Source organism: Nycticebus coucang, chromosome 22 (genome assembly GCF_027406575.1).
Source record: "Nycticebus coucang isolate mNycCou1 chromosome 22, mNycCou1.pri, whole genome shotgun sequence".
Classification (NCBI taxonomy): Eukaryota; Metazoa; Chordata; class Mammalia; order Primates; family Lorisidae; genus Nycticebus; species Nycticebus coucang.
The window spans coordinates 6,636,106-6,662,688 of NC_069801.1; the positions used below are offsets into that span (position 1 = coordinate 6,636,106).

The 26,583-nt window shown below is 57.3% G+C and overlaps 1 protein-coding gene across 4 annotated transcripts; it reads left to right on the top strand.

Annotated features, from left to right (window-relative positions):
- The first annotated feature begins 622 nt into the window (after window positions 1-622).
- TMEM201 (transmembrane protein 201) lies at window positions 623-25,551 on the top strand. Of its 4 annotated transcripts, none has more exons than XR_008376883.1 (11): window positions 623-836; window positions 7,583-7,703; window positions 8,437-8,631; window positions 9,804-9,980; window positions 11,296-11,648; window positions 12,185-12,388; window positions 18,228-18,460; window positions 21,103-21,174; window positions 21,798-22,100; window positions 22,282-22,684; window positions 22,813-22,937. XR_008376883.1 is itself a non-coding variant. In XM_053576049.1 (11 exons), the coding sequence occupies exons 1-11, from the start codon at window positions 724-726 to the stop codon at window positions 23,861-23,863; spliced, it is 2,007 nt and encodes a 668-aa protein (XP_053432024.1). In that variant the 5' UTR covers window positions 623-723; the 3' UTR covers window positions 23,864-25,551. The 4 variants fall into 4 exon arrangements, 1 of the variants encoding a protein (XP_053432024.1); XM_053576049.1 differs by lacking the exon at window positions 22,282-22,684 and adding an exon at window positions 23,766-25,551 and having other exon boundaries at window positions 22,813-22,950; XR_008376882.1 differs by having other exon boundaries at window positions 21,798-22,684.
- Window positions 25,552-26,583: the final 1,032 nt, after the last annotated feature.

The window sequence follows — 26,583 nt, forward strand, 5'->3', positions numbered from 1 at the left end:
GCCCGCCACAACCGCCCGGCTGTTTTTAGAGACGAGGTCTCACTCTGGCTCAGGGTGGTCTCTAACCTGTGACCTTAGGTAATCCACCTGGCTTGGCTTCCCAAGAGTGCTAGGATTACAGGTGCGAGCTATCCCTCCATGCCAATAACTCTAGCTCTGACGTTCTAATGGTTTCATTATGTTCTTAAGTATGGCTGTCCCCATCCATGGTCGTCCTTGTTTATAATACGCTAATTTTTTAACCATTGCAGTTGCTTAAGGACCTGCAATTTGCGGCAAAGCAGCACTTAGCACATAGGCCCAGGTTTGGGTACAGTCTGTCCACTATAGGAAGACAGTAATTAGCAGGAGAAAGGCGGTCGCTTACAACCCAGGTGCTCCCCTTAGTCGCAGGTTGGAAGGACTTTACGCAGCCTGATCTCTTGCGCCTTACGCCGGGCGGGGCTTCAGCTCCGGTTTCCGCACGCCACTTTTCACCTCCGGCCGCGCGGGGGCGCGCCCGAGCTGGCGCTGCCGCTTCCGTCGGCGCCCCGCCTACCCGGGCTCGCCCCGCACCCCGATTGGCTGCGCGGCGGGAGCGCGCCGAGTCAGGGGGCGGGCCCGCGCTAGCTACAAAGCAGCGAAGGTCACGGCGGGAGGAGGCGCGCGCCTGCGACCCACGTCCATCCAGCGGCCCGCGCCCCGGGCCCAGCTGCAGCCCGCAGTCCTTCCGCGCGGGAAACCATGGAGGGAGTGAGCGCACTGCTGGCCCGCTGTCCGTCGGCTGGCCTGGCTGGCGGCCTGGGAGTCACGGCATGCGCCGCGGCCGGCGTGCTGCTCTACCGGATCGCACGGAGGTGAGTGCGCGGCCCGGTCCCACGCGGCCCTCGGCGCCGCCTCGCCGCCCGCGCGCCCGCGCGCCGGGCCCGCCCTCGCGCCGCCGGGGCCCGCTGCCCGCCGCCCGTCCCAGTCTGCACCGCGGAGGCCCGCTGTGCGCGATTCCCGGACCGACTTAGGTTCTTTAGCCGAGAAGCTGCGGGGGAGTCTTCCTGGGGGCGGGAACTCTGGAGAAGGGGAACGCGAGCGAGAGCAGCGGCTCGGGGGTTGCAAACTTCTGCCTCTCCGAAGCCCTGTGCCCCCACAGCCTGCGGGAGAGTCGAGCAGGGGATCGGAGGCCGTAGCTTTCAGGCCTTAGCCCCTCTCCCTGATCCCCGGCGGCACGTGGATGGTGATAATGGTTGGCCCCTTACTCTCTACACGCGACGTCTTGAGCATTTTTCTGCACACCTGGAACCAGCCCATTCCAGAGTCACAGCTCACCCCAGAGAAGCCGAGGGACAATGAGGCCACATATTGTTATCAATTAGAAGCGTCAAGCGGTTCGAAATGAAGGAACCTGCAGTGCTAAGCCTGGGTTAGACCTCCCAGAGGCTGGGGGCAGCCCTCAGCCCTGCCCTGGGCTCACAGGTCTTGCAGACTCTGTATTCAGAGCTGGCGTCTCGTCGACCTCCATGGCCAGGGATAAAGTGTGATGACCTCTTACTTTAGCTTGGCTACATAGCCTCACCTGATCCACCTTCCCAGGGGACAGGGGGAAAAGTGGGGTTGTGAGAACATCCTAGGGATGGAGTGGGTGGGTTGGCAGCTTCAGCAGGGAGTGTGCAAAGCTCAGGTCTTAGGAGGAGCAAAGGAACTGGCCGACACCCAGCAGCGAGTGGTGGATCTGGGATTTGAACCACGACAGTCTGGTTGGCACGTGTGTGTTTTCTTTACCGCTACCATGTACTGCCTGCTTTCCCAAGGGAGAAAGCAGAGAGAAGTGAGGGTGGTTGAGTCACAGAGGCTTCCTGGAGGTTAGGTGGGAGGAATAGAAGCTATGACTAGAGGACTGAAGAAGGCTCCACTACCCAGAGGGGGCAGCTGGATATTGAGCAAGCCCCCAGCTCAAGGGTCTTTAACAACCCACATCTCTCCATGTCCCAGTTTCTGCCCAATTTCTGGAAGCTGGTATGGCCTGCAGGACCAGCTGGTCCAAATGGGTCATTTTACACACAAGGGAACAGAGACATGGGGTGATTTGCTCAGATTCCTGAGCATGTGAACAGCAGAGCTGGGCCAGAGTTGTCTGCCTAGATGATGCTGCCACTCAGCTGACCCAGGGAGGGGGGGATGCTGCCCCCAGGACCAGAGCCTGGATGAGGGCATAGTCTTCAGACCACACACCAGCAGCGTCTCAGTGTTGTTTAGTATGGCTGGATTTGGACTAGGTGGCTCCCTGTCCCACGGTCTCCCATGTTTTGGACTGTGGCTGTTCTCAGTGGTCCTGTCTCCCCTTCCTGTCCTGCTAGCCACAGTTTTTTGTCTCCAGGAGACAGGAGACAGGGGCCTTGGAGAGATGTGTGCAAGCTGGTTGCAGTGGGAGCTGGAACAGTACCTGGAAGTCCTTTAATGCCCCTAGGACATGAAAGGGCTATGAGGCAGTGTTGGGACCCTTGCTGTTGATTGGGTAGAGAAGGACCGGCCCCTGCCAGGATGCTCTAAAATGTCCTCTTACAGCACTGGGGTCTGCGTGGAGGTCGTAAATTGGCCACTATCATGATTTGGAAGCATGACCAGCCTGGCAAGAGGCCCTTCTACCTCCATCGACAGCAAGGAAGCATCGGCTCTGACCACAGCGTTGGTTTTGAATGATCCTCGGGAGGGCATGTAAGGAGAGTTGTTTTTGGAAGGTGTCTTGGCTGGGTGGGTGTTGCGGGCTCAGGACAGAGATAACAGCAGGAAAGTGACCCTGAGGAGGATGTGGAGGGAGTGTCCTGTTGGTGTTCAGGTTAGTCCTTTGCTTTAGGACTGGCTGAGGTGCTGGGGGAGGAGGTCCTATCAGTGAAGAGCTCAGGTCCTCTAAGAGCCTCAGTCAGGGCTGACCCTGGCGTCCCCACCCTTGCATCCTCTTGTCTGTCATAGTTAGTGATGGGAGCAGCTGGCATGTCAGCGCTGGTGTTGTCTCATAAGCACGGGCACACTGCCACTTTGTGAAACTGCAGCCATTCGGGGCAGGTCTTCCTGTTCTCCCCATTTTACAGATGGGGGAACCAAGGCTTGGGGAGGTTGGGTGACCTGCTGCCACACATCATCCAGCAGATAAATGGCAGAGCTTTGCCTTGCGCCAGCACTTCAGCTGCTAGCCAAGCTTCATGCCCTCAGTGCACCCATTTGAGGCCACAGCTGTCACGGGGCTTGCTCTCCCCTGTACCCGGGCTATCCTGAAAGCTTGTAGCTTCCTAGGCTCCTCCTCCCCTTGACTTTCCTACCTGAATATGCCCTTGTTCCTCTTCACTTTGTATCCAGGACTCTTCTGCAAACTCAGTACTCGTCTCCCTTTGCAACTCCATTGGTGTTTATTGCAACATCTCTCTACTGTTTGGGGTGAAGAGGATGCAGCCTCCCAGGGGAAGCAGCAGAGCCCGGGGCTGGTGTTCAGGGTCCCCTCTTACAGCCACACTCGCTCTCCTGATGCTGCGGCTTCGCTAAGTGGTGTGGTCTCCTCCCTCTGCCTTTGCCCTGCTGGTGAGCACAGCCACTCTTTAGGGTGACAGCAAACATCCCACTTGTTGGCTTCCCTTCTGTGGCATCTGTCGCCAGCTGCCCTGTGAGTTCATCACTCTTGTCCTCGTGTCTGGGTCAGAGTGGAGCGTCTTGCTCTTTGCATCTCTGCAATCCTAGCATGGTGCTCAGGAAACTGATGAACTGATTTGCCCTCGCCAGACTGGAGTCTGTCCTCAGAGGGGTGGGGTTTGGGGGCTTTCTGTCTTCACATTGGAGGCATTGCCATGGACTTCATGTGTTTTGCTCAGAGGCCTAGAGGCCCAGTGGGTCCCATCAGTGCTGAGTTGAGTTTCAGTGCCACTGTCACTAAAACCCATTCTCCAATTCTGCAGTTAGACGAGACAACGTGTTGTCCACCCAACACATAGAAGAGCGGGTAAGGAGCCACCTGTGAGGCTGACCTCTGGCTCCTTGGATCCCTTAAAGAATCAAGCCTGGCTCTTTTTCCTTTTTCTTTTTTCTTTTGTTTTAAGAGACTAAGTCTCATTTTGTCATCCAGGCTGGAGTGCAGTGGCCTATTCAGCTCACCGTAGCCTCGAGTTCCTGGGCTCAAGTAATCCTCCCACCTCAGCCAGTAGCTGGACTACAGGCACACACCACCACACCCGGCTAGTTTTTAAACTTTCTGTGAAGATAGAATCTCAGTGTGTTGCTCAGACTGACCGAATGTTACAATCTTTCAGGCCCCACACTGGGACCAGTGCCCAACCTCATGAGCAGTGTTCCAGGCCCTCTCAGAGACTGCTCTCTCGGGGCCTAGTGGACATACTGTCCTGCCATGGCCTCCAGGCCCCGCAGGGCAGAGACAAAGCCCCGTGCAGTGTCTCCTCCACACAGCAGTGCTGGGCACACACCAGGTATCCAACTCCTGCCAGGTTCCCTGGCCAAGGACCTCAAGGGGAAGCCTTGCTGTTAGAACAGACACCCCTTCACCGGTAGGCAGTGGCGAGATGTTGGGGCAGGAGCTTTGCTTAACTAAATGTCCGTGTTCGGGGCTGGGGGGGAGGGGCCAGGTACAGAACAGGCAACTGCCCCAGCTCCTTCCTGGGGGCACACCGGCCCTGGGCCCCCAGGAGCTCAGCATTGAGGTCGCAGGAGCTGAGAGAGCAGCTTCCAGGTCTCCCATGCACCTGCTCCTTGTCCTGTGGACCAAACTGCTGTCCTCCCTAAGCCTGGACCTCTCTTGCCTGTGTTACAGGGATATTGCGTGTCACCTCACACCTTGTCCTTCAGGTGGTTTGTCTCAGAGCCAAGTTGGGCTTGAGGTGAGTTGAGTTTACTAGGAAAGCTTGGGGAGTGTTTCCTCGGATGCTGCCTTGACAGGCCAGGTGGGGGTGCACACGGCACCGCACTGGCCTGCCCCTAGGACTTTGTCCAAGCTGTGAAGTAGGCTATGGGGTCAGATGGTGTTTCACATTTGCTTGTGGGACCGATGTGAGGCTCTGGGAGGCTGCAGTGCTGGCGGGGCGGGAGGGGGGCTGAAATTCACACCCCACTACCCATCCGTCTGCCTCTCACAGGAGCCAGGGAGAGGACACCTCACCTCCACTGCCCCCGCGGGATTACTAAGGGCTGAGGGTGACAGGAGCTGGAGCTGCTAGCCCTGGGGACGAGGGCTAATCCCTCACCTCCCCTTCTTGCCACCCGCTTCCAGGCCGGCTCGTTCTGGATGCGTGGAGCTATTTCTTTCTTTTTTTTTTTAGAGACAGAGTCTCACTTTGTTGCCCTAGTAGAGTGCTGTGGCGTCACAGCTCACAGCAACCTCCAGCTCTTGGGCTTAAGCGATTCTCTCACCTCAGCCTCCCAATTAGCTGGGACTACAGTACCCGCCACAATGTCAGCTATTTTTTGTTGCAGTTTGGCTGGGGCCGTGTGTGAACCTGCCACCCTCATTATATGGGGCCGGCGCCCTACTCACTGAGCCACAGGCGCCACCTGCTTAGAGCCATTTCCCTAGCAACAGGGCTGGAGTCTCACAGTGGAAGCACGACTTCCTGGGGCAGGCAGGTGGGCTTTCATGGTGGGCTACCTAGACCAAAGCCATGGTCCCTGCTCACTATTGGTCCCCTGGGCAGGTGCAGAGGCTGGCCTTCAAACAGGATAAGAGGGTCAAGAGCCCGTCCTGAGGCTGGAAGAGCCTGTCCTGGGAATGGGGTTCCTGCCCTTCACCCTGAGGTGACTAGGTGCAGAGCCTTGTCCTGGGGGCTCTGGGGTTGGGGGAGGTCTGGGGGGATGGACATATGAGGGGTCACAGCCAGGTCATCACTCATCAGGATGCACACTGTGCACTATGACAAAGAAGCCTATAAAGCAGGTACAAATTAGCACACAGAAAGCCAGTGCTTAATCACCCAGGAATGCCAGATGCGGGCATCACAGCAGAGCCGATTTCCCAGCCTTCTACCCCAGCCTCAGTCCCCCGCAAAGCTGTCTGAATGCCAGGCACTGATCATCAAGTGCTTCCCTGCATTTTCTTATTGGAACCTAACAGCAGCATCTCTAGGAGAAGGACCCCCAGCCTCCCCATCTGACAGGTTGCAGGAATGAAATGGAGACTGCCGAAGCCCAGCACCCCCGTTCCGTATCTCCTGCTGGCTCTGTGCTGTTGACGGGATGCTGCGGCCTCTTGTCCGATGTGGGGGCTCTGGCCTGACGGGTTTGGTTCCATCTCTGGTCTCTGTCCAGCCCCACCTCACCCCACCCCCACCATAACTACGACTTCAGAGGCACTTACTCTGGGCCGCGTGCTGTGCGGTCTCTCCACGAGCAGTCCCTTGTGAGGGAGGTGCTTTTGTCCACACTGACAGGTGATAGGAGCGCCCTTAACCTTCCACGGTGGGGGGAGTAGCAGGTCAGGAGATGGAGCCCAACTTCCCAGGAGTAGCCTCCCTCCAGGCCACTGACAAGCTCGGGGTTTTTATGTGTCTTTTGTCGTTGCATCCTAGTAACATGTGGAAGCCATAGGTGCTCCCACTTTACAGATGTGGTCACTGAGGCTGGGAGGGTGGGAACTTCCCGGGCACACAGCTGGCTCCTAGATGTATGGCTCCATCCTTTCTCCAAGCACAAGTGGCTCTTTAGGATGCAAAGGCTGCAAGGCCCTACCATCGGATTCTGTGGACAGCAGGCCATCTGTCAGGGGAGGTGACTGCTCACTCTGGCAGGAGCCCCAGGCAGTCCCCAGAGCCGGAGGTGGCCTCTGGCGGAGGACCAGGGAGAGCAGGGCCAGGCCCAGGGCTTCAGCAGCTGTGCGCATCACCTGCATTGTGTCTAGATTCCTGGGACTAGAGGGGTTTGCTAGGCAGTTGCTGTGTCCCTCCCCACCCCCCGTCCACCCACTATGCCCACAGCCAGCAAGGCGAGTGGAGAAGACCCAGAGCATAGATCCCCCAGTGTCTGGGCTGGGATTATCCCGCAGGCCCCACCTGTCAACCACACATGTGACCAGCAAGCGCTGCCGAGGGTCCACCTGCCTTGTACCCTACCAGGGAGATTTGGCCCTCGGGTGAGCAGCTGTCACTAATTCCCGCCCCTCAGCCGCCTCTGTGCTCACTCCTAGGGACTCTGGGAAGCATCGGAGGCTCCTTTGGATCTGGACACTCCCTGGGGAGTACCACTTCCACAGGCTGGAAGCAGGGACCTGGTGTGGGAGGGGCTGCCTTGGGGCCTGGTGTCCGTCATCCCCGTGGCCCAGCTGGCCCTGGGTCATGCTGGAGCCTGGGAGCTTCGTGGGAGGTGCCCTGCCTGGAGGGCCAAGGATCTGAGAGGGCTGTGGCTGCCCTGTTTGGATCTTGTGGGTGGACACAGCAGCATCCAACCTGAGTTCCTCATCCTCAAAGCCGTGGTTTCCTCTTCAGGTGGCCTGCGTCTCCAGCTAGGAGTCCCCAGGTCCTGCTTCCGGCACCCTTTCCCTGGTGGCCCAGGGGCAAGGCACAGGTAGCCTCCCACTGAGTGGGTGTCCAGGCCTACCTGGCTAACACCAGTCTTTCCTCATTCACAGGATGAAGCCAACGCACACGATGGTTAACTGCTGGTTCTGCAACCAAGACACACTCGTGCCCTATGGGAACCGTAACTGCTGGGACTGCCCTCACTGTGAGCAGTACAACGGCTTCCAGGAGGTATGAGTGGGCACTCCGCAGCCCCTCTGCCCACCCCTCTCCTCTGCCAGCCCCTGAGCAGAGTGCTTCACCTACATCACTGTGACCAATGGTCACTACAACCCTGGGGTTATGCCCCTTATTTGAGGAGGAGAAACCAGGCTCAGGGAGCTGTGGTGTCTTATCAAAGGTTATACCACCAAAAGTGGCGATTTGGAGTTGAAATCCAGGGTTTTTTGGCTTTGCAGCCCATGCTTTGTGTTAGACCAGGGTTCCCAAGCCTTTTTTGCAGTGGTCCAGGTATTATTTTAAGCTTTACAGGCCATATGGTCTCTGTTACAGATAACACACGAGTGAATGGGCCTGGCTGTGTTCCAGGAAGACTTTGCTACAAAAACAGGCAGCCAGTCCATACCAATGGCTTGCTGACCCCTCACTAGACCCAGGTTTGCAGGCTAAGTTCTGAGAGTGGCAAGGGTGACCAGGCCAGGTAGTTGGGTATGAGCGGGAAGCAGGCCCAGTGCCCTGCTGTGCACTCGGGCTGGATGGCTTCGCTCAGCTTCTGGGCCTTGGGGTTCCCTACAAAATGTCTTTGGAGGAAAAGCTGCTGCTGTAGCATGTAAAAAAGAAAGAATGGTATGCTTGAGACTCACTATCACTTACCCGAAGTGTCCCTGCTTGGGGCCTCTGGCATCAAGCTGGAGCCAGCCAGGAAGCCTCACCCGCCTACCTTGACTCCCGCTTGCCCTCTCAGAATGGCGACTACAATAAGCCAATCCCTGCCCAGTACATGGAGCACCTGAACCACGTGGTGAGCAGCACGCCCAGCCTCCGCGACCCCGCACAGCCACAGCAGTGGGTGAGCAGCCAAGTTCTGCTGTGTAAGAGGTGCAGCCACCACCAGACCACCAAGATCAAGCAGTTGGCTGCCTTCTCTCCACGTGAAGAGGTGAGGCCAGGACAGGAGGAGTTTTGCCAGGGCTCAGGGTACTTAGAGAAGCCGAGGGGACAGGCACAGTGCAGGGTGCTGGCCAGGCGCCATCTCTGCCAGACAGCAGCCTTTCTGTCCTGAGTGCCCAAGGGGCTCTGCTCACCCTGACCCCCGCTGGCCACACATTTCAGGGTGTGTTAGTTCCATCACAGTTGTAGCCAAGCTGTTTCCCACAGTGTCTTGTGGTTACTGGTTCCAAGCCTGGAAACACCAGGGAAATCCCGCTGCCTGCCAGTCCAAAGGGGTCTGTCCCCGGGCAGAGGGAGTAGGGACCTTGGGCCAACTGGGGGACCTATCAGATCCTGTCCTCATCCCTCTAAGCCAGTCTAGCTGGTTGGCGTCCTGGGCAGTTTATTCTGAGAGTTAGCAGGAAATGCTGCTGGCTCCTGGAAGAAGGAGAATGCTAGATGTTACTTGGGCTGAGCTGGGAGCTTGGCTTCCCCTGTGCTCACCGTGAAGTCCAGGAGTCTTGTTACCTGGCTACTCATGTCCACCCTCAACCCTCACCTTAGACAGCCGGGGCTGAGGGAGTCCTATGACCTCAGGAGGCACATCGCACCTGAGGCCCAGAGACACTGGCTTTCCTGGGGTCAAGCCAGGGAGAGAAGGAAAACAGCTGAGCTCAGATCAAGGCAGGGAGCAATGGGGACCTGCAGAAAGGGACAGAAGGTGTGGCTCAGCAGCCAGGCAGCTTTCCTGACATGCTCGGCCCCAGCAAGAGATGACATGATGACCCTCCTGGCCGCTGCAGACTGAAATGTTTGGCTTTCTTGGAAACAGGAGGGAAAGATGCATGACTGTAGCTCTGAGGGGAAGGGAGAGGAGGGATTTGTCTTCTGGGCTATTCTGGATACCCAAGGAACCCTTCTGCCACTAAGGCCCAGCCCCAGCCAGGGGCTTTCTAGTGCGTTTTAGACCCTCAGGCTCAAGAGGAAGCCCGCTCTGAGCTGTCTGTCCGCACACCTCGCTGTATGCCGCAGGCAGAAGGTAACGTAGGTTCAGCATGGGGATGACGTGCTTGTGATCACTCCCTTGTAGGCAGCAAGGCCAGGACCCAAACCCAGGTCAAACCTCTAAGATGGGCAGCTCAGCCAGCCCCTGACACCAAGCCTCTGTCCCCCACCCCGCAGGGCAGGTACGACGAGGAGGTGGAGGTGTACCGGCACCACCTGGAGCAGATGTATAAGCTGTGCCGGCCGTGCCAGGCGGCTGTTGAGTACTACATCAAGCACCAGAACCGTCAGCTGCGCGCCCTGTTGCTCAGCCACCAGTTCAAGCGCCGGGAGGCCGACCAGACCCACATGCAGGTGCGAGGCAGACACCCACAGGAAACCCTGTCAGAGGGCTGGGCCCCAGTGAACAGAGGGCAGGTCCTCAGAGCTGACCCCTCCCTGTGGGGAAACAATCTGCCTGTAGGGCCAGCTTCCCGCTCTGTCCCCAGGTCTCTTTGTGTTGTTAGCCAGAAGATGTCCCCAAGGAAAGTGACCAGTAGCACAGTGCATTTGTTACCTGTCTTGAGTAGGGGTTGGGGTCGCCCTGCTGAATCTGAGCACTTCCCTGGCAGTGCTGCCTTCATTCCTCAGAGCGGCCTTTGTGTGCTGGGACCCCCATTTACAGACAAACTCAGGGAGGCTGAGGAGTTCTCACATAAGGCTGTGTGCTTGGTGTGTGGTGGCACCAGCATTTGAACCTGGTTAAAATTACTGACTTTTATCACAGTACTTAATTGATGGAATATTCTGGTTTTTAAAAGTCAGATAATGGGCGGCGCCTGTGGCTCAGTCGGTAAGGCGCCGGCCCCATATACCGAGGGTGGTGGGTTCAAACCCGGCCCCGGCCAAACTGCAACCAAAAAATAGCTGGGCGTTGTGGCGGGCGCCTGTAGTCCCAGCTACTCGGGAGGCTGAGGCAAGAGAATCGCTTAAGCCCAGGAGTTGGAGGTTGCTGTGAGCTGTGTGAGGCCACGACACTCTACCGAGGGCCATAAAGTGAGACTCTGTCTCTACAAAAAAAAAAAAAAAAAAAAGTCAGATAATGGTAGCAAGTAAATTCAGAAGTAAAAAGTGTCCCGGAGTCCAGCTGGGGGTGTGGTTTCTGGCCTACAGTAGCTGGACCTGTCACTGGACGGCTGTGCCACACCTGCCTTGTCCTCAGACCCTTCATTCTCATTCTGACTAGCATGTTCGTGGCCTGAATAACTCACTGCTGTATTTTTAACTTAATTTTTTGCCTGAGTCATCCATACATTATGTCAATTTCAATTAAAATCACAATAGCAACTTTTGGTGAGAACTTGACAAAATGATGGAAAAGTTTATTTGGGGGAATAAAGTGACCATAATATGGAAGAGACTTCTGTGAGGAAGAGGGTGGTAGAGTGGCCCTCCTCTCCATGCAGAACTGTCACTGGGGGGTGTGGGTCTGGAACTGAGATGGGTGGTGGAACCGAATGGCCAGCCTTTGCGCAGAGCTGGGGTGTGGGGAAAAGGACAGCCCTGGTCATCAGGAACAGGGCCGTCAGGGCTATGGGGCCTAGCCAGAACCCCTGCGAAGAGGGGCAGCAGGAATGGCTGTAGATAGCTCTGTGGCCATCTCACTGACCTGCCTCTCCCTTCCTCTCAGAGCTTCTGCTCCTCCACAGTGAAGGCCCCGGCCCAGGTCATCCTGCTCCGTGCCCTTGCCTTCCTGGCCTGCGCTTTCCTGCTGACGGCTGCGCTGTATGGCAGCAGTGACCCCTTCGCCCCCGGAGCTACCCTGCCCTTGGCCCTGCCACCTGGTGGCAATGGCTCTGCCACACCTAACAACGGTACTGCACCTGGGGCTGAGGGCTGGCAGCAGCTGCTGGAACTGCTGCCCGAACACGCGGCAGAGAAGCTACGCGAGGCCTGGACCTTTGGGCAGAACCATCAGATGGGCGTTGTGGTGTTGGGCCTGCTCACCTGCCTTCTGGCCATGCTGCTGGCCGGCCGCATCAGGTGCGTGTGGGGCCATGGGCATGGGTGGTGCGGGGCCTGGAGGCTGGATCACTGTCGGGGGCAGAGCCAGGGGCCCTACAGGGCACATATCCCGGGCTGAACCGTGCTGTGAGGCTGGAGCCAGATTCGGTCCTGTTCCCCAGGGGCTGGGGGTCAGGTGAGCGAGGTGGGATAGCACATGCCCTGAGTGGGGACAGTGGAGCTGGGGCCTAGCTGCCTTGTTTCTCTGCCTCAGGTAATGACCTGCCTTGTGGGCCGTGGGTGCTCTCAGGCCTCCCTGAGCAGGAGCAAGCCCTGTGTGAACGCTGTGTCCCCATTACCTAGTCCTCACAGTGACTCTGAGGAGGTGTCTCTTAGCCTTGTGCTAGAGCACAGAGGCTCGGGGCAGGGGGAACACAGACCCGCCTGGAGTCAGGCAGTGAGTGAGTATTGAGGGATTCCAAGGTCCACGCCCTCCTGCTGGCTCTTTCTGCCCTCGGAGTGGGGTCGGGAGGTCCTGTCCTGCCCCTTGGGCTCACCCGCCACTCTCTCTGCAGGCTCCGTAGGATCGATGCCTTCTGCACCTGCCTGTGGGCCCTGCTGCTGGGGCTGCACCTGGTGGAGCAGCATCTGCAGGCTGCCTCACCCAGCTGGCTGGACACGCTCAAGTTCAGCACCACGTCCCTGTGCTGTCTGGTGGGCTTCACAGCAGCTGTGGCTACAAGGAAAGCAACAGGCCCACGGAGGTTCCGGCCCCGAAGGTCAGAGAAGCAGCCGTGACTTGAGGGGGGAGGACAGACGGACGGACAGGCCCAGGCTTTGCCCCAGCCCAGAACAGGGCATCTCTCTGCCCTGCCTCTTCTTACTGCCTTGCTCCTACCCAGCACAGCCTAGAGCCCTAGGTCCTGGCCCAGCCCCTATGCTGCCTTGAGGGATTAACCTGCCCCCTTTTCCTTTCTGGTACCCCCAAACCACCCCCAGTGTCCTATAGCTACTTACCACTGCCACCACCTCTCTGGCCAAAGACCTTTCACTGCCCCAGTGACCAGAAGTGGCAGCACCACACAGCCTGCCTCTGACATGTGGCTTCCTGCCAGTAGCTCCACTCACTCAGACTCTGTTCACAGTCTGTCCTGGCTCTGACACCATGGGGTGGGGTGCAGGGCTGTAGGCTGAGCCTTTGGTGCATGCCACGACCACTCAGGCTGCTTGTCACAGCAGGTACTACTTAGCAGAGTGACAGGGGAGCAGAAACCCTCTACCCCCATCCCTGCATAGACCCTCTGGTGTGGTCTGTTCCCCTATCCTCTGTCCCTGTGTAGAGTCTGTAGTCTGTCCCCCATCCCCTGTCCCTGCATAGACCCTCTGGTTTGCATCCCTGTCCCCTGTCCCTACCTAGGCCCTCTGGTCTGGTCTGGCCCCTGTCCCTATCCCTATGTAGATCTTCTGGTCTGATCTGTTCTCGTCCCTCCATAGACCCTGTGGTTTGGTCTACCCCCATCCCTATCCCTGCATAGACCCTCTGGTTTGGTCTGCCCCCATATCCCCTGTTCCTACATAGACCCTCTGGTCTGGACTATTCCCCCAGTCCCCATCCCTGCATAGACCCTCTGGTCTGGTCTGCCCCCATATCCCCTGTTCCTGCATAGACTCTCTGGACTGTCACCCTACTTACATAGAGCCCCTGGTCTGCTCCCCTGTCCTCTGTACTTACATAGACCCTCTCTGTCTGCTCCATGGTACCCTGTGGTCCTGCCCATTGTTGGGCCAGCCTTTTAGGAAGCGGTGGAACCACAGAGTCAGGGCTGCCCCTCTGGATCCACTACGTAGGCCCCTGAGATCCTGTCATCCCTCAGGCTCCATCCCCAGGAATGGGTAGTCTGGTTTGACCATGAGTTGTTGGTCAAGACCCCTCCCCAGGTAGACAGAATATCCTGCTTCTCCTTGTGGTCATCAAGCTTCCTCTTTACAGGCTGTGATGGGAGTTTGCCCCACCTACGGGGTCTGTGGACCAGGGAGAAAGAACTGGGGCGTGAGTGTTCTGCCCCAGAAAGGCAGAACCCCTTCCCTGTCAGCTGGGCCCCCGACTCAGTCCAGTGAGACTGAGGCTCCCGGCCGTGGCTCCCCCTCTGGCTGCCCACGTGGGGCTTGAATGTTCGTCGGCCCTGTTCCCCCACAGGCCCAAGATGTCCCCTTTCCTCCACTTACCCTGTAGAATAAGTTCAGGTTCAGCACAGGTAAGGGGCCTGAGGGACACGTAGGCTGTCTTTGACACCAGACCACTATCATCTTGTCCCTCTCTGACCTGTCACAAGCTTCCCCCAGCCCCTGGCAGCAGCTTTTGGAGAATGCCCAGACCCCTGCTCTGCATGTCCATGTGGGGCCACCACAGGGCCCTTGTGCCCCTCCCCCAAGTCAGACAGGGTGACCCCCAAATGGGGGAGGGGTGCCCAGAGATGGCTGCCTCCCAAAATCACTCCCCAGAGGAGGCCACGAACCTGCTGGTCAGTAGCTGTGCACTCCGGGGCAGACCTTGCTATTCCCAGCCTCAGCTTACCATCTGGGGAGCGAGAGGTAGATCTTTTCCAGGGTCCGTGGGCATAAGGACTCTGTGACATGGCATATAAGGACGCACTTTGAAAATTGAGGTGCCATCCACATGCAAGGGAAGTTCCCATCCTCAGGAGTACAGCCAGGGGTCACAGCCAAAGTGTGGACCCAGGCTTTCCCCGACCTGGCATGTCGCCCCTTAGTGACCCCTCTGGGGCCCGGGTGTCCAGCCACTTATAACTTGGAGCAGAAGCTTCCCAGCCCCAGGTGTAGCCCAAAGGAGGCAAAGATGGATGAGACACATGTGAGGGTCACACCAACTCCATGGGTCTGAGGGAACAGGTTGGTAGTTGCCCTGGTCAGCTCCTGTGTGGAGCCCTGCAGCGAGGTGGAGAGTGGTGCCCAGGCCCTGCCATTGTGAATCCACCACCTTTGAGGGTCCTAAGAGGCCACCCTCCCACCCTGAGCCCCAGTGATTAGATGACAGCTTGCTACTTGCTCGGCATCCATGTGGTAAGCCCAGGTGAGCTCTTAGGGCCCTGGGTGCCCAGTGAGCCTTGTGGCTTCGGACAAGGCCCTGAGCTTGTGGCTCAGCGTAGAGGGTGAGATGAGAAGATGGGGGCAGGGCTGGGAGTCCCACGGGTTCAGCAGTGATGAGGGTTGGGGACAGGCCTAAGCAGCCTCAGGGTCTGGGGTCGCCTGCCTCTCCTTCCACCCCTGCCTCCCACCCCCCAGAAGGGCGTAAGAAAGACAAGGAGGTGACAGGTACCAGGCCAGGGAAGAGTAGTCTGTCTGCTGTGCTTGCCTTTGTGTGTATCTCGACTCTCCTGTTCTCAAGGACATTTTGACCACGTGATGCTAATTTCTGCTTTTCTTGGCATTGGGTAGAAGGACATTGTGTGTATGTATATGTGTGTATTTAAATTAAATTATTTATAATAACTAGAACCAGCTCTTGCTGGCCAGAATCCTCCTCTCCGCAGACATCTCTCCTGCCCTGTGGTGATGTATGGAGGGTCATCTCATGAGATGGCTGTCATCAGAGCAAGGATTCCTGGCCACCTGAGAGTTTTGTGTGACTTTAAAAATACCTGTCTGTCCCTCGAAGTTTCATTACTTGGAGAAAATGCCAGCACCTTGTGACGTTACTGGCAGCAGCTGAGGGAGTATGGGCAGTATTGCATTGTGGCTTGTGGCTGGGAATGTGTCACTCCCGCCAGGGACTTCTCTCTCCCCAGCCAGGGTTGGCCCTCAGGGATCATCCTGAGTGCTAGGTGACTGTCCCTGAAACACAAGTGAGGTAGATGCAGCCGTCTTCACTCTCTGGGTCTGAGGACCACACCTGGGCCAAGCAGGCTTCCCCAGGGACACTTACCTGGGGGCAGACTGCTATGACACACCTGCCCCCCCAGCCCAGGAAGGAGCCTTTGTCCTCTCTGTCCGTGACTGTCACTGAGCCTCATCTGTCTTGTTGTGTAGTAGAATTATGGATAATTGTCTAGTGACCCTCAAAACACTGTAACCACCACTCCTGGTGTAGACGTCGTGTTTTGGATGCTGTGTTTTCAATAAATGCCTCCGGGGTCCTGCTTTTACCCGGCGGCGTCAGGTACCGCGTCTTTTTTCTTTTTTCTTCCTCACTTCAGGAGGGCTTCTGGGCCAGGCCTGGGGCGGGGGGCCTTCGGGCGTGTCCACAGGAGTCTGCATGAGGAGGCGGGATTGGGAGCTGGAGATGATGACGCCAGGCAGCTTGGGCCCAGCACTGCCTGCTGGCCTTGCCGAGTCACACTTTTCCTGTCTCAATAAACTGCTGACTAAAACGTAGTCCTCTCCTTCCACTCTTGACTTGGACTGGGATTGAGATGGAGAAGACCAGACGTCTCCCCTCAGAATCACTTCCCTGAGGTAGAAGCACAGGCTTGGATTCTCAGCTTTTAATCCCTCCGTGAGATAAAGTTTGGGGTTGCAGGGCAGCCTGGGAGTCCTCTCACCAAAGGAAATGTCAGTACCTTTGAAGTTCTCTGAAACTGTCAGAGATTGGGTCTCCTTAATTGGAGGGGAGACACTGGGGCAGGGCAGAGCTGTCTACCCCCACCCCAAGAACTCACTGGCACTGTATGAGGACCTGTTCTTTGAGTGATGTTACTGCGTTACCCAGCATGAGGGGGTCAGGCTGCTGCAGAACTCCCAGAGCACCAACATTTTTAGTGGCACTAAAATTTGGAAACAGCACCTTGCTCAGGTAGCTGGGAAACCTGGGCTTAGAGCATGGGGACAGCCCCAGGTGAGCAGGAGCTGATGGGTGACAAAGCCTTGGCAAGGCCCAGTGGCTCCTGGAGCTGACCCTTGGGGCCAGGGGTTGCTGGGCCCAGCTGGGCACCTCTGAAGCCCATAACCCAGCCAGCACCTTGTCCTCTCCTGTCCCCAGTCAGCTTGCCAGCTCCGCCCTTGGCTTACTCTTGGCCAGTGTGGGGCCAGCTGCTATCTATGACACCAGCCCTTCTCCCGCGGAGGGTCATGTGTTGCCAGAGCAAGTTGTCCAAGGCTGCAGCTTTTCTTCCACTGCCCCTGGGGTACCTGAAAGTGTCCTCTGGATCATTTCCTAAGGTAGCGGCTGTCCTGGCAAATGGTATCACAATTCTAGAATGACAACACAAAATCTTATTTTCAGTTTAGAGGGGGGAACCTTCCCCCAGAGTCTTGGGGACGAGGAGATGGGCTCCAGACTGGTGGGAAGGACAGGTCAGCAGGCATGTGTCCTGCCTGGGACCAGGTAACCAGGCCCTTCTGCAGATTGGCGTGATGAGTCCTGCCTTAATTCCCATGTTCCCCAAACCTTGAGCCTCACCTTTGGTTCCAAAGTCAGGTGGCCTCCTAGTACCTTGGAAGGCATTAAAAAGGTCACGTTATTCAGGAAGTCAACAGCTGACCCCATGCTGTACTTAACAAAACTTTTTCTAAGGGGAAAATGGCTGGGAGATTGGTGGCATGTGGCTTGGCTGGTGGTCCCCAAGCATTGGGTGGTGATAGGCATGGGTACTTTAGCCAGCTCCGGCTCACTGCAGGGCCTGAGCCAGCCTGCCCATTCATCCGGCCATTGTCCGCTGGGCTCATTTGTCCCTTGGCACCGAGGTAAGGCTGGACCCCTCCCCCCACAGCTCTGTCCAGATGGTGGACTAATGTATTAACTGCCTTCATCCCTCTCTTCCTCTGTAATCAGGTGCCTTAATCAGAAGCATGGTTGACATTCTGGCGTGGGGCCATCGGCTCCTGTTGTGTGATTTGTACCATCTCGAGTTAAAGAGACACTGTCACCTGTCTTTCGGGCAGCCTGTGGTTGTTTATGGGTCTTTTCTAAGTTCTAGTTTGGTGTATGTTCTAGGAGAGCCTCTTCCAGGGGATTCCAAAGCCTGACTGCCTTCCCCTCTGCTCTGCCAGGGACTTTAGAGGAGTTTCCCGTGTCCAAGGCCAGAAAGCAGGAGACAGCCTCCCGAGGGCAGAGCTGCAGTGGCACTTCCAGGAATCCTGCCCTCGGGAGCAGAGGGCTCCCAGAACTGTGCTGGGGCCTCACTTCCTGGGGTCCAAGCCCATCTGGGAGACCAGCCAATGTGTCTTCCAGTTAGGCTGCTCTGTCAGGAGGCTCTGGGCATGGAACAGGAAGTGGCGAAAAGAGTTCCAAGTCCATTAACCTTCACTGAGTGGCTGGTGTGGGGCTGGGCATTTGTTTCTAGGCAAAGGGATTGGTGTGGATTTGGTAAGGGCGACAGTGTCACTTTAATACCGAGCTCGTAGTGGAAATAGTTTGCTGTGAGCTGAGGGGGTCAGAGGGGCATGCCGGGAGGGCTGGGTTACGCTGGCACCTCCCAGCCACCCGCTCCTAATGGCACGATTGTGGTCAGACTGCTTTTTCTGCTTCAACTAACGCACGCCTCCACTGGACTGAGGCCCCACTTTCCACTGTGGGAGAGGGCTCAGGACCTGGGTGTAAGGCTGCTCCAGAACCTTCCAGGCTGACCTTTTTCCTCTCCCGTGCCCAATGGGCCCTTGCAGGTACTACCCAGGAGATTCTGCCGGCCTCTTCCCCACCAGCCCCAGCCTGGCCATCCCTTGCCCGAGTGTCGGAGGCTCTTCACCATCCCTGTTCATCCCCACCCCACCCGGCTTCCTGCCCCTTGCCAACCAGCAGCTGTTCCGGTCTCCCCGAAGGGCCTCACCCTCCTCACTGCCAGGCCGCCTCAGCCGGGCCCTGTCGCTGGGAACCATACCCTCTCTGATGCGGGCAGGTAAGAAGTGCACAGGTGTTCAAGGAAGGGCAGGTTGGGAGCAGCCTGGGGCAGGGTTGTAGTAGGTGCATGATGGGGTTAATGCGGGGAGTAGTTAGCACTCCTGCCACACTGACAGCTACAAAAGGGCTCAGGTCCTGGTGCAGCCATGCAGGAGCTGCCCTCAGTTAGTGACTGTACCTGCATCACAGTTAACCCAGTTCCTCATTATTAAATTATAGTCACCAGCCTTATAGTCAGGGTCTCAGTTAAGCCTCTCAGTGATTCTACCAGGAAGGGCCTTTAGCTCTGAGTCAGACACCTCTTTGAGCTTCACTTTCCTTCTGAGACTTGCCGAAGGTCCTGCTCCTGCTGAGAACTAGGGCTTGGGCCTGGGCAGTCTGAAGTATGCGGTGAGCATCCTCCAAGATGGAGGTGAGGCACTCTGCCACCAGGGACAGCTCCCTGGAGGAGATGGCACCTGAGCTGAGCTTGAGATAGGATTTGAGACGCTTGGGTGGCTTAAAGGTATGGATTTCCCTAGTACAGAGACCCAGGGGCTATTCTGTAAGACTGGATTGAATGCATGTGTGAGCCAGGTTGTTGGAGACAGTGGCCACTGCCTTTACTTCTGCCAGGAATCTGTGCTCAGCACAGGTCCCTAAGCCCCTGCGCAGAGCCAGGCCAAGCACACAGCTCAAGGGACAATAGCAGGCAAGTCACAGCCCAGGCCTGGCCTGGGTGCCTATAGGCCTGTGTGGATTTGTGAACAGCACCTGGGGTGAGGGAGCCCTGGACATGGGAACTAGGGAAACACTGCAGCAGGGGCTCTTCCTCAAAAGTTTTATGTGGAGCCCCCCCATCTGGTACTACGGCAGGGTTTGAGGCCTCGAGATGGGGGTCAGGCCTGGGTGGAGCTCAGGTGCAGACCTCATCCTAATTCATCATCCTCTGAGTTAAAGGCAGTGACTTGACCTCAGGAGAGAGCAATGCCTGCTCCTCGTATTTCCCTGGAAATTAAATTCGGGGTAGGAAATGAGAACCCAGGTTCCTCCTTACCACCCACCCTTTCTCTGGAGAAAACCCTTCCCGCTTCCAAGGGTCCTTTGGCCCCATCTGCTGGTCTGACAGAGATGAAACAAGGGACACAGACTTGGGGCCACAATATGGCTCCAGGGTGCTGTGAGGATGACATGCAGGACACTAAAGTGCCATAATGACCACATCCACTGGGAGCAGCCCAGGAGAGTCCCTTGGTCCCTGCTGTGATCTGACCTTAGGTCGTGTGGCTCCCTGCACCCTCCTCTTTTCCTTTTATTTCTTTTTTTTGGATTTTGGCCAGGGGTAGGTTTGAACCCACCACCTCTGGCATATGGGACCGGCACCCTACTCCTTGAGCCACAGGCGCCGCCCGACCCTCCTCTTTTCCTATAAAGTGGGACAGCTTTGTCTTCATGGCTATAGTGGGGTGAAGTGAGACCAGCTCTCAGCACATGTGGCACCCTCTGTTGCCCCAGGGTGGGGACAGGGACGGCAGCAAAGGCCAAGCTCCTCTGTGTGGTTAAAGGTCAGGCTTGCTGCTTGTGCCCCAAGGTTGATCTTAGGATGATTTTGCTTTTCCCCTAAGCAGAGAATGTCCCTCTGTGCTTTCAGGGAGCTGTGCTGAGGGTGCCAGGAACACCCCTGCCCAGGGCTTCTGAGAGGACTCTGCACTCTAACCCCTTAGGAGGGGAAGGTGGCGGTCCCAGGGCTGGTTTAGGGCTCTGGGGTAGGGCGATCTCCCTGTTGAGGCTCAAGTCAAGGGACAGGGTGGCCTGTCCAAAGTGGCAGCAAGGTTCTATGGGGCTGTCTGGTGATGGGTGGATCTCAAAGTCTCCATTGCCAGGCTGGGTTGGCAGGACAGCTCCTTGCAGATCTTTAGCTTCTGGGGCAGGGCCAGGTGCTGTGACCAAGGTTGGGCTTCCTGTCTCCTTCTGTCCCCTCAGCTCTGCTCCTCTGCTGCCCAGGTCCTGCAGGAAGCTCTCTGCCAGCATCCACAGGGTGGGCTGTGGAAGGACTCTGATTGGACCACCTGGGTCACATGACCACCATTACCCAGTCATGAGTGCTGGCCCGGGTCTGTATCCCTGGCCTGGTGGGGAGAGGGTCAGGCCAAGCACTGTGACCCAAAATAGAAGACAGACCCTTCAGAGTCTGGGGGGATAGAGCAGCAGCCACCCACAACACAGCACCTCCAGCTCTTAGCTGCGTACTGGAGGTCATAAGCAGTGTGAGGTGGCCCTACCCTCAGGGTGCATTTGATTTAGGAAGAAGCGGTATATTTGGCCCTCCTGGGTCTGGCACAGGCAATCAGGAACTGCAGTTAGTGAAGAAAGTGCTACTCAGGATGGCCAGGAAGGCAGGGCCCTGTGGAAAGAAGGGCAAGGAGTTGGAGTGTACCCAGGGGCCAGCTCCCCTTACCTCCTGTGTGAGCTTTCATTTCTTTGTCTGCAAAGTGCGAGTGCACCCGGCATACCTCAGACATAGCCCAGGGGCCAGTTGAGCACCTGTGTTTCATGAAAGCATCTGTAAATGACAACATCTGTGGAAGCCAGGAGGGCAGGGCTGGAGGGGGTGGGCTCTGTGTGGCCCATGTGATGTGTGCCTTTCTCCTTTGTCCCCAGACTCAGGCTATCTGTTCAGTGGGAGCCGCCCACCATCTCAGGTGTCCCGGTCTGGGGAGCTTCCTGTTTCAGGTGAGGGGAGCTGGGGCTGAGAGGAGGGGCGGGAGCTGCCTCAGGTGGTGCAGCAAGGGGTCTGTCTAGGGTTTGCATGAGGTTTGGGGCCAGACAGCCCCTGAATGTGTGTTAGAATCTGTTCAGCCCTGGACAAGTGACTAACACACCTGTGCCTTGGTTTCTTCTTGTATGATAGTTACTGGGATCAGATGATGTCACTATGATCAGATAATAACCCCGCTGCCATCCTTCCCAGCGATTGTGGGTGGGGGTGGCACATACGCCAGGGGTCCACCCACCAGCAGCGCTCTGGTTAGCTGAACTTTAGTCTCCAGAGTTTGCTCCTGTTAAGTCATTGCTCTCAGCTGAGGAAGGTGCCAGGTGCTTTGGCTAAAAATTGAGGGGGCAGGGGACATGGCTGAGGCTCCGTGATCTCTTCCCCTCCCTCAGGTGCCTGGTGGGGTGCAGACCCCTCCTTGCTGAGGCTGCTGGCAGGGCTGCCCCAGCCTGCTCCGGGCCTTTATACGACCTGTCCTTTCTTCCTGGGTTCACAGGAAAAGCACAGAACAGAATAGCACACAGAAGGCATGTTGATCACCCACATTCACATCCTTGCTGTTTTTAATTGTCCTTCTCTCCAGATTACTTCTCTCTGCTATCGGGGAGCTGCCCTTCCCCGCTCCCTTCCCCAGCGCCCTCTGTGGCTGGCTCAGTGGCCTCCAGCTCTGGGTCCCTGCGTCACCGTCACCGCAGGCCCCTCATCAGCCCTGCCCGGCTCAACCTGAAGGGCCAGAAGCTTCTGCTGTTCCAGACCCCGCCCAGGGAGGCCCCTGTCACCCCCAGCAGCTCAGATGCTCACTCACATCACAATGGCAGCCTCTTCGTGGTGGAGCCGCCCCAGGTCCCCCGGCGGCAGCCCCTGCAAGACACGAAGCTCACCGTGGGTATGGTCTTCTGCCCACCCCCGCGGGGCCATGGGTCGCCTCTGCAGCCAAGAGGCCATCAAGGGCAGCAGTGGGGCCCTTCCTTGCTCCAGTGAACCTGACACTCCCAGCCTGGCTCTTGTGACTTGAATCCTCTAGCACACTGCCCTCTACTGGCTGATTTTGTTTTCTTCTTTTGCAGTCGACCTTCAGGGTCCTCTGTTCCTTGGGACCAGTTGAAAACACATCGTGTACTGCTGGGCTGCATGTGGTCACACATATTTTTGTTTTGCTCTAATGGTGCTCACACACCAAAGCACTCACCATTTCTAATTAGGCTCTGACCTTTAAAATACGCACCTTCCACGTGAATTTGTGACTTTCCTGTGCCTCCTACAGTGTCAGCAAATCTGGCCACACTGGCCCTTTGTGCTGGGAGACAGAGGTGGCAGGGCAGTCAAGGTCCATATGCCAGGCTCTGCCACCCCTGCCCCATCATCAGCCAGGGTCTGTTGGCATTTGAGTTTGCAGCTCCTGATCCAAAACCCGCCACTCCCATAGCAACTGTGCAGCTGGAATCCAAAGGAGACCCTGCTCAGGGAGGGGTGAGTGGGTTGTGACAGGCTGGCTTGCCACTTCTGAGGACTGTCCTGGGATTGGCAGTGGAGCTGCCCAGGGTCTTCCCTGGGGGCAGCTGTGAGCACCACTGAGGTGCACGCCCTTCTCTCTGCAGATGTGAGATCGCAGCCCGAAGGAGGCAGTGCCTGCAGCAGCCGCTCCATCAAAAAAGAGGATGACTCGTCCCAGTCGTCCACCTGTGTGGTGGACACCACCACCAGGGGCTGTGCAGAGGAGGCCACAGCCTGGAAAGGTCTGCCCCCCAGGGTGGTGGGGGAGGGTTTGGATCTAAAGCCACCATCTCTTCTTGGTAGACACATCATTGCTGCTGTGTAGCACTGACACTGAGAAGTTCTGTCACACCAAAAGTTCTCAAAGAACTTGGGCACATTAGAGTGGCCTAGTGTGGGGGCCAACAGGCTGGGCACACACTGGGCAGCCTGGTGCGGGGGAGGGCAGGCCTGTGCAAGAGGACATAGCTTCCTAGTTCAGATCCCAGCTGCCGTTCTTACCAGCGGCACAGGGGCATGAGACCAAATCCGTGCTCAGTATCCATTATTCCTCCCAGGGAGGGGGCCGCCGAGGAGAGCTTTTTCTGGGAAGATCATTTTGATCTGGCTCTGGGCACCTCTGCCGCTCCAGCTCAGGCTCCATCTGCGGCGGGTGCCTGGCAGCACTGCCGGGCTGTGGGCAGACCCGGGCCAGCTGCCAGTTAGCTCCGGGGCTGGGCAGGGTGCTTCTCCCCTGAAGTCCCTATGCTCTTGTGTGTAATAGTGTCACCCCTCATCACTCAGGTGCAGGCATGTGACAGCCCAGCCCAAGGCCTTCCTGGTGGCTCAGACAAGAAGGGGCTTTGGAGGGGGCAGGTGCAGAGGTCTTTCCTGCTAGGGAGGTCTTAGGGCCTCCAGAAGAACTGAGGCAGGGGCTCCCAGCCTGGGAAGCACCCAGGGCAGAGCCTTGAGGCCTTCACAGGCTGCATCTTGGGGAGTCATGGTGGTGGCGGCAGGGGCTGCTGCCCAGCTGCACCCCACATGCATGTCCTAACCAGGTCTCTCCGCACTCTTGCAGGTTGTTTCAGCCCCTCCTTGATCCGGGGTCTCCTGGCCGTGAGCTTGGCTGCCAACGCCCTCTTCACCTCGGCGTACCTATACCAGAGCCTGCGCTGACCCACTGTCATTGACTGTCAGAGGGTAGCGCCCGGTGCATGCTATTCCCACCACTGCCAGCCTCAGAGCCCTCCCTGGATGGTCCCTCGTCTCCAGGGCCCTTGACCTTGCTGGACTAGGAGCCCCTGCCCTCAGGACAACTGCGTCTGGTCCCCTGACAGACAGCAGGGCTGAGTGTGGGTCTGGGGTCACACACTCTGCCTGCCCATCTCCTTGGCTGACTTTAGTTGTGTGTTTGGTGCTGACATTCTGACCCCAAAGCCAGGGATCCCCAAGGGCTGCGTGACCCTGGGGCCACACCCCCCTGCTGCCGTTCTGCCCTGTCAGGACACGTGACTACTGTAACCACCTCAGTAGCACCGGGCTGCCCTGCACCCGTGCCTCGGGCTGTGTTCACATCTTCGTACTGTATTCCCCTTGGGGGAAGAGGGAGGGGTGGCCCCAAGGAAGGGTGTCATCTGACCTGCCTTGCCCTTCCTTTCGGGGTGTGCAGAGGGGCACTGGCTCCTCACAGCCCCTGGGTCTCAGCAGCCAGGGAGCCCAGCTGGACCTGAGGACTAGTATAAGCACTTGCCCTTCCTGTGGTCCCCCTCTCCTGCTGCGTGTACCCGTGTTTTGTGACCTATGGTGACTTTCCCAGGAAGCAGCCCCTTTACCCCAAGAGCACAGAGCCCAGGGCCTACCTCGCCCCATTTCTCCAGGCCAGGCTGTCTGGCCCCTAGGCTCTGCCTTGAGTTGTAGGGCAGGTGGGGTGGGGGCCTCCAGGTCTCAGGTTCAGCTGATCCCTCCCCACCCTGCTGGGCACCTGGCTCCTCTCAGCCACTGAGACCCAACTGTCTTTCCCTTGCATTGTGTCCCCTCTGGGCTCCACGTGACCTCTGTCTCCCAGGCCACCCCACTAGTGTTTTTCCCTGTTCCAGTGTCCTTGGTCCCGCCACTGCCCTCTGCCTGGCTTTGCCCCAGGGAGGAGGGAGGAGGGGCCTTGGTCTGGACTGGGCAGTGTGAGTACATCTGTCCCTCAGAGTCTGTGCTCCTAAGGGAGGGAACGGCTGCCGCTGTGAGTTCTGAGACTACGGTAGGGGCACCGGGGCAGGAGGAAGGGTCTTCACTCTGTCATTCAGGGATAAAGTTTAATTTTATTTTTCTACATATTTGCCAGGTAAGGCATTTTGCTGATAAGCAAGATGTCCCCAGTTCTCCCTGCTAGGGAGGTTTCATTTTTTAAGCTTTGGGTGCTTTTTTAATAATTTTTTTTAACATGGGGAAGGAGATTGTGCTGACTTCACCTTCCCTCTCCTGTCCCCTGAGAGCTCCCCCCACCGTGCCCTGCCCCATCCAGCCCCAGAACGTGGGGAGTGGAGGGGGTGGTGCCCCAGGACTCAAGTCCAACTGCCACAGATGGTTCCAACTCGGAGATGGTGCCTCTTAGTCCCCATTTGTATAGTGGGCATGTGTGTCAAGTTTTTTAATTTTATTTTTTGCTTAACCAAACCAAACTCCATTCCCAAACACCTTTCCTCGCTGGCTTCTCTCTCAGCCAGGCTGGCCTGGCCCGTCCTGCCCCGACTGTGGTCCCAGCATCCCCGGGGGACAGGCCAGGTGGAAGGGGGTGTTACTTTTGTTTCACACAGAAAACACAACCTTATTTTTCTTTACAAAAACAAAAAAGATACAACCTTTGAACTCTGCCTGGCTGTCTGGTTCTTTCTCTTATGCTCTGGCCAGCAGGGTGGAGAGGGCAGCTTCCTTCACTTCAATATGGAGCCCCAGGGCTCCAGGTTGGTGTCCCTGCAGATACTGAGCGATCTGGACAGAAGACTCCCTGCCTGGACTGGGCCTGGGCCAGGGCGGAATGAAGGGTGTCCCAGGCAGAGTGGCCTGAACCAGGGCTCCTCAGGAAAGCCTGTCCCTGCTGCAGGGGCACAGGTCAGCATGTGACAGAGATCTTTTCTTCCCCAAACACCCTCAGAATCGCTCTGTGATCCTCCAGCACAGTCAGCTGCAGAGCCAGACACCGTCTGTCTGATGGGCCCAGCCCTGCCTGGGCCAGGAGGCTGCAGCAGGTGAAAGAGCGGGGATGCACCTGCCCTTACAGCGAGCAGAGGGCAGGGTGGTGGTGAGGGACCAGCCTCCTGAGTGGCACAAGTGCTTGGTCAGGCTGTCCAGTGACTGGGTCTGCTTGTATACTGGCTTCAGTTTCATTCCTAAGTAACAGGGTGGCCATCAAGGACTGGGGTGATTGAATCAGGCAGGAGGCAAAAAGTCCCAGCAGGTATTCTGGGGCAGTGCCCTCCAGGGAGGATGGACAGCTGGCAAGGTGGGGTGGGCTCCCAGAGGCCATAGATGATCTGAGCCAGACCCCAGGGCAGGTCGGGGTAGGTCCTGCTCACAGTACCCAGAAGCGACCATAAAGCTGTTGGTGTCTGCGTTGTCTTTTTTTTTTTTTTTTAGTTTTGAGACAGTCTTCTTTGTCACTGGGCTACAGTGCCATGGCATCAGCCTAGCTCACAGCTACCTCAAACTCCTAGGCTCAAGTGAGCCTCCTGAGTAGCTGGGGGCTCACCAGTAACTCAGGCACCCACCACCACGCCCTGCTAATTTTTCTATTTTTAGTAGAGACAAGGTGTCTTGCTTAGGCTGGTCTTGAACTCCTTTTTTTTTTTTTTTTTTGCAGTTTATGGCCGGGGCTGGGTTTGAACCCGCCACCTCTGGCATATGGG

What these genes read in the sequence shown, in the direction of transcription:
- TMEM201 (XM_053576049.1), top strand. Translation starts at nt 724, where the DNA reads ATGGAGGGAGTGAGCGCACTGCTGGCCCGCTGTCCGTCGGCTGGCCTG. An exon ending in CCGACCAGACCCACATGCAG is followed by an intron (nt 9,981 to 11,295) that starts GTGCGAGGCAGA and finishes CCTTCCTCTCAG; the next exon opens with AGCTTCTGCTCCTCCACAGT. An exon ending in TGGGGAGCTTCCTGTTTCAG is followed by an intron (nt 21,175 to 21,797) that starts GTGAGGGGAGCT and finishes CCTTCTCTCCAG; the next exon opens with ATTACTTCTCTCTGCTATCG.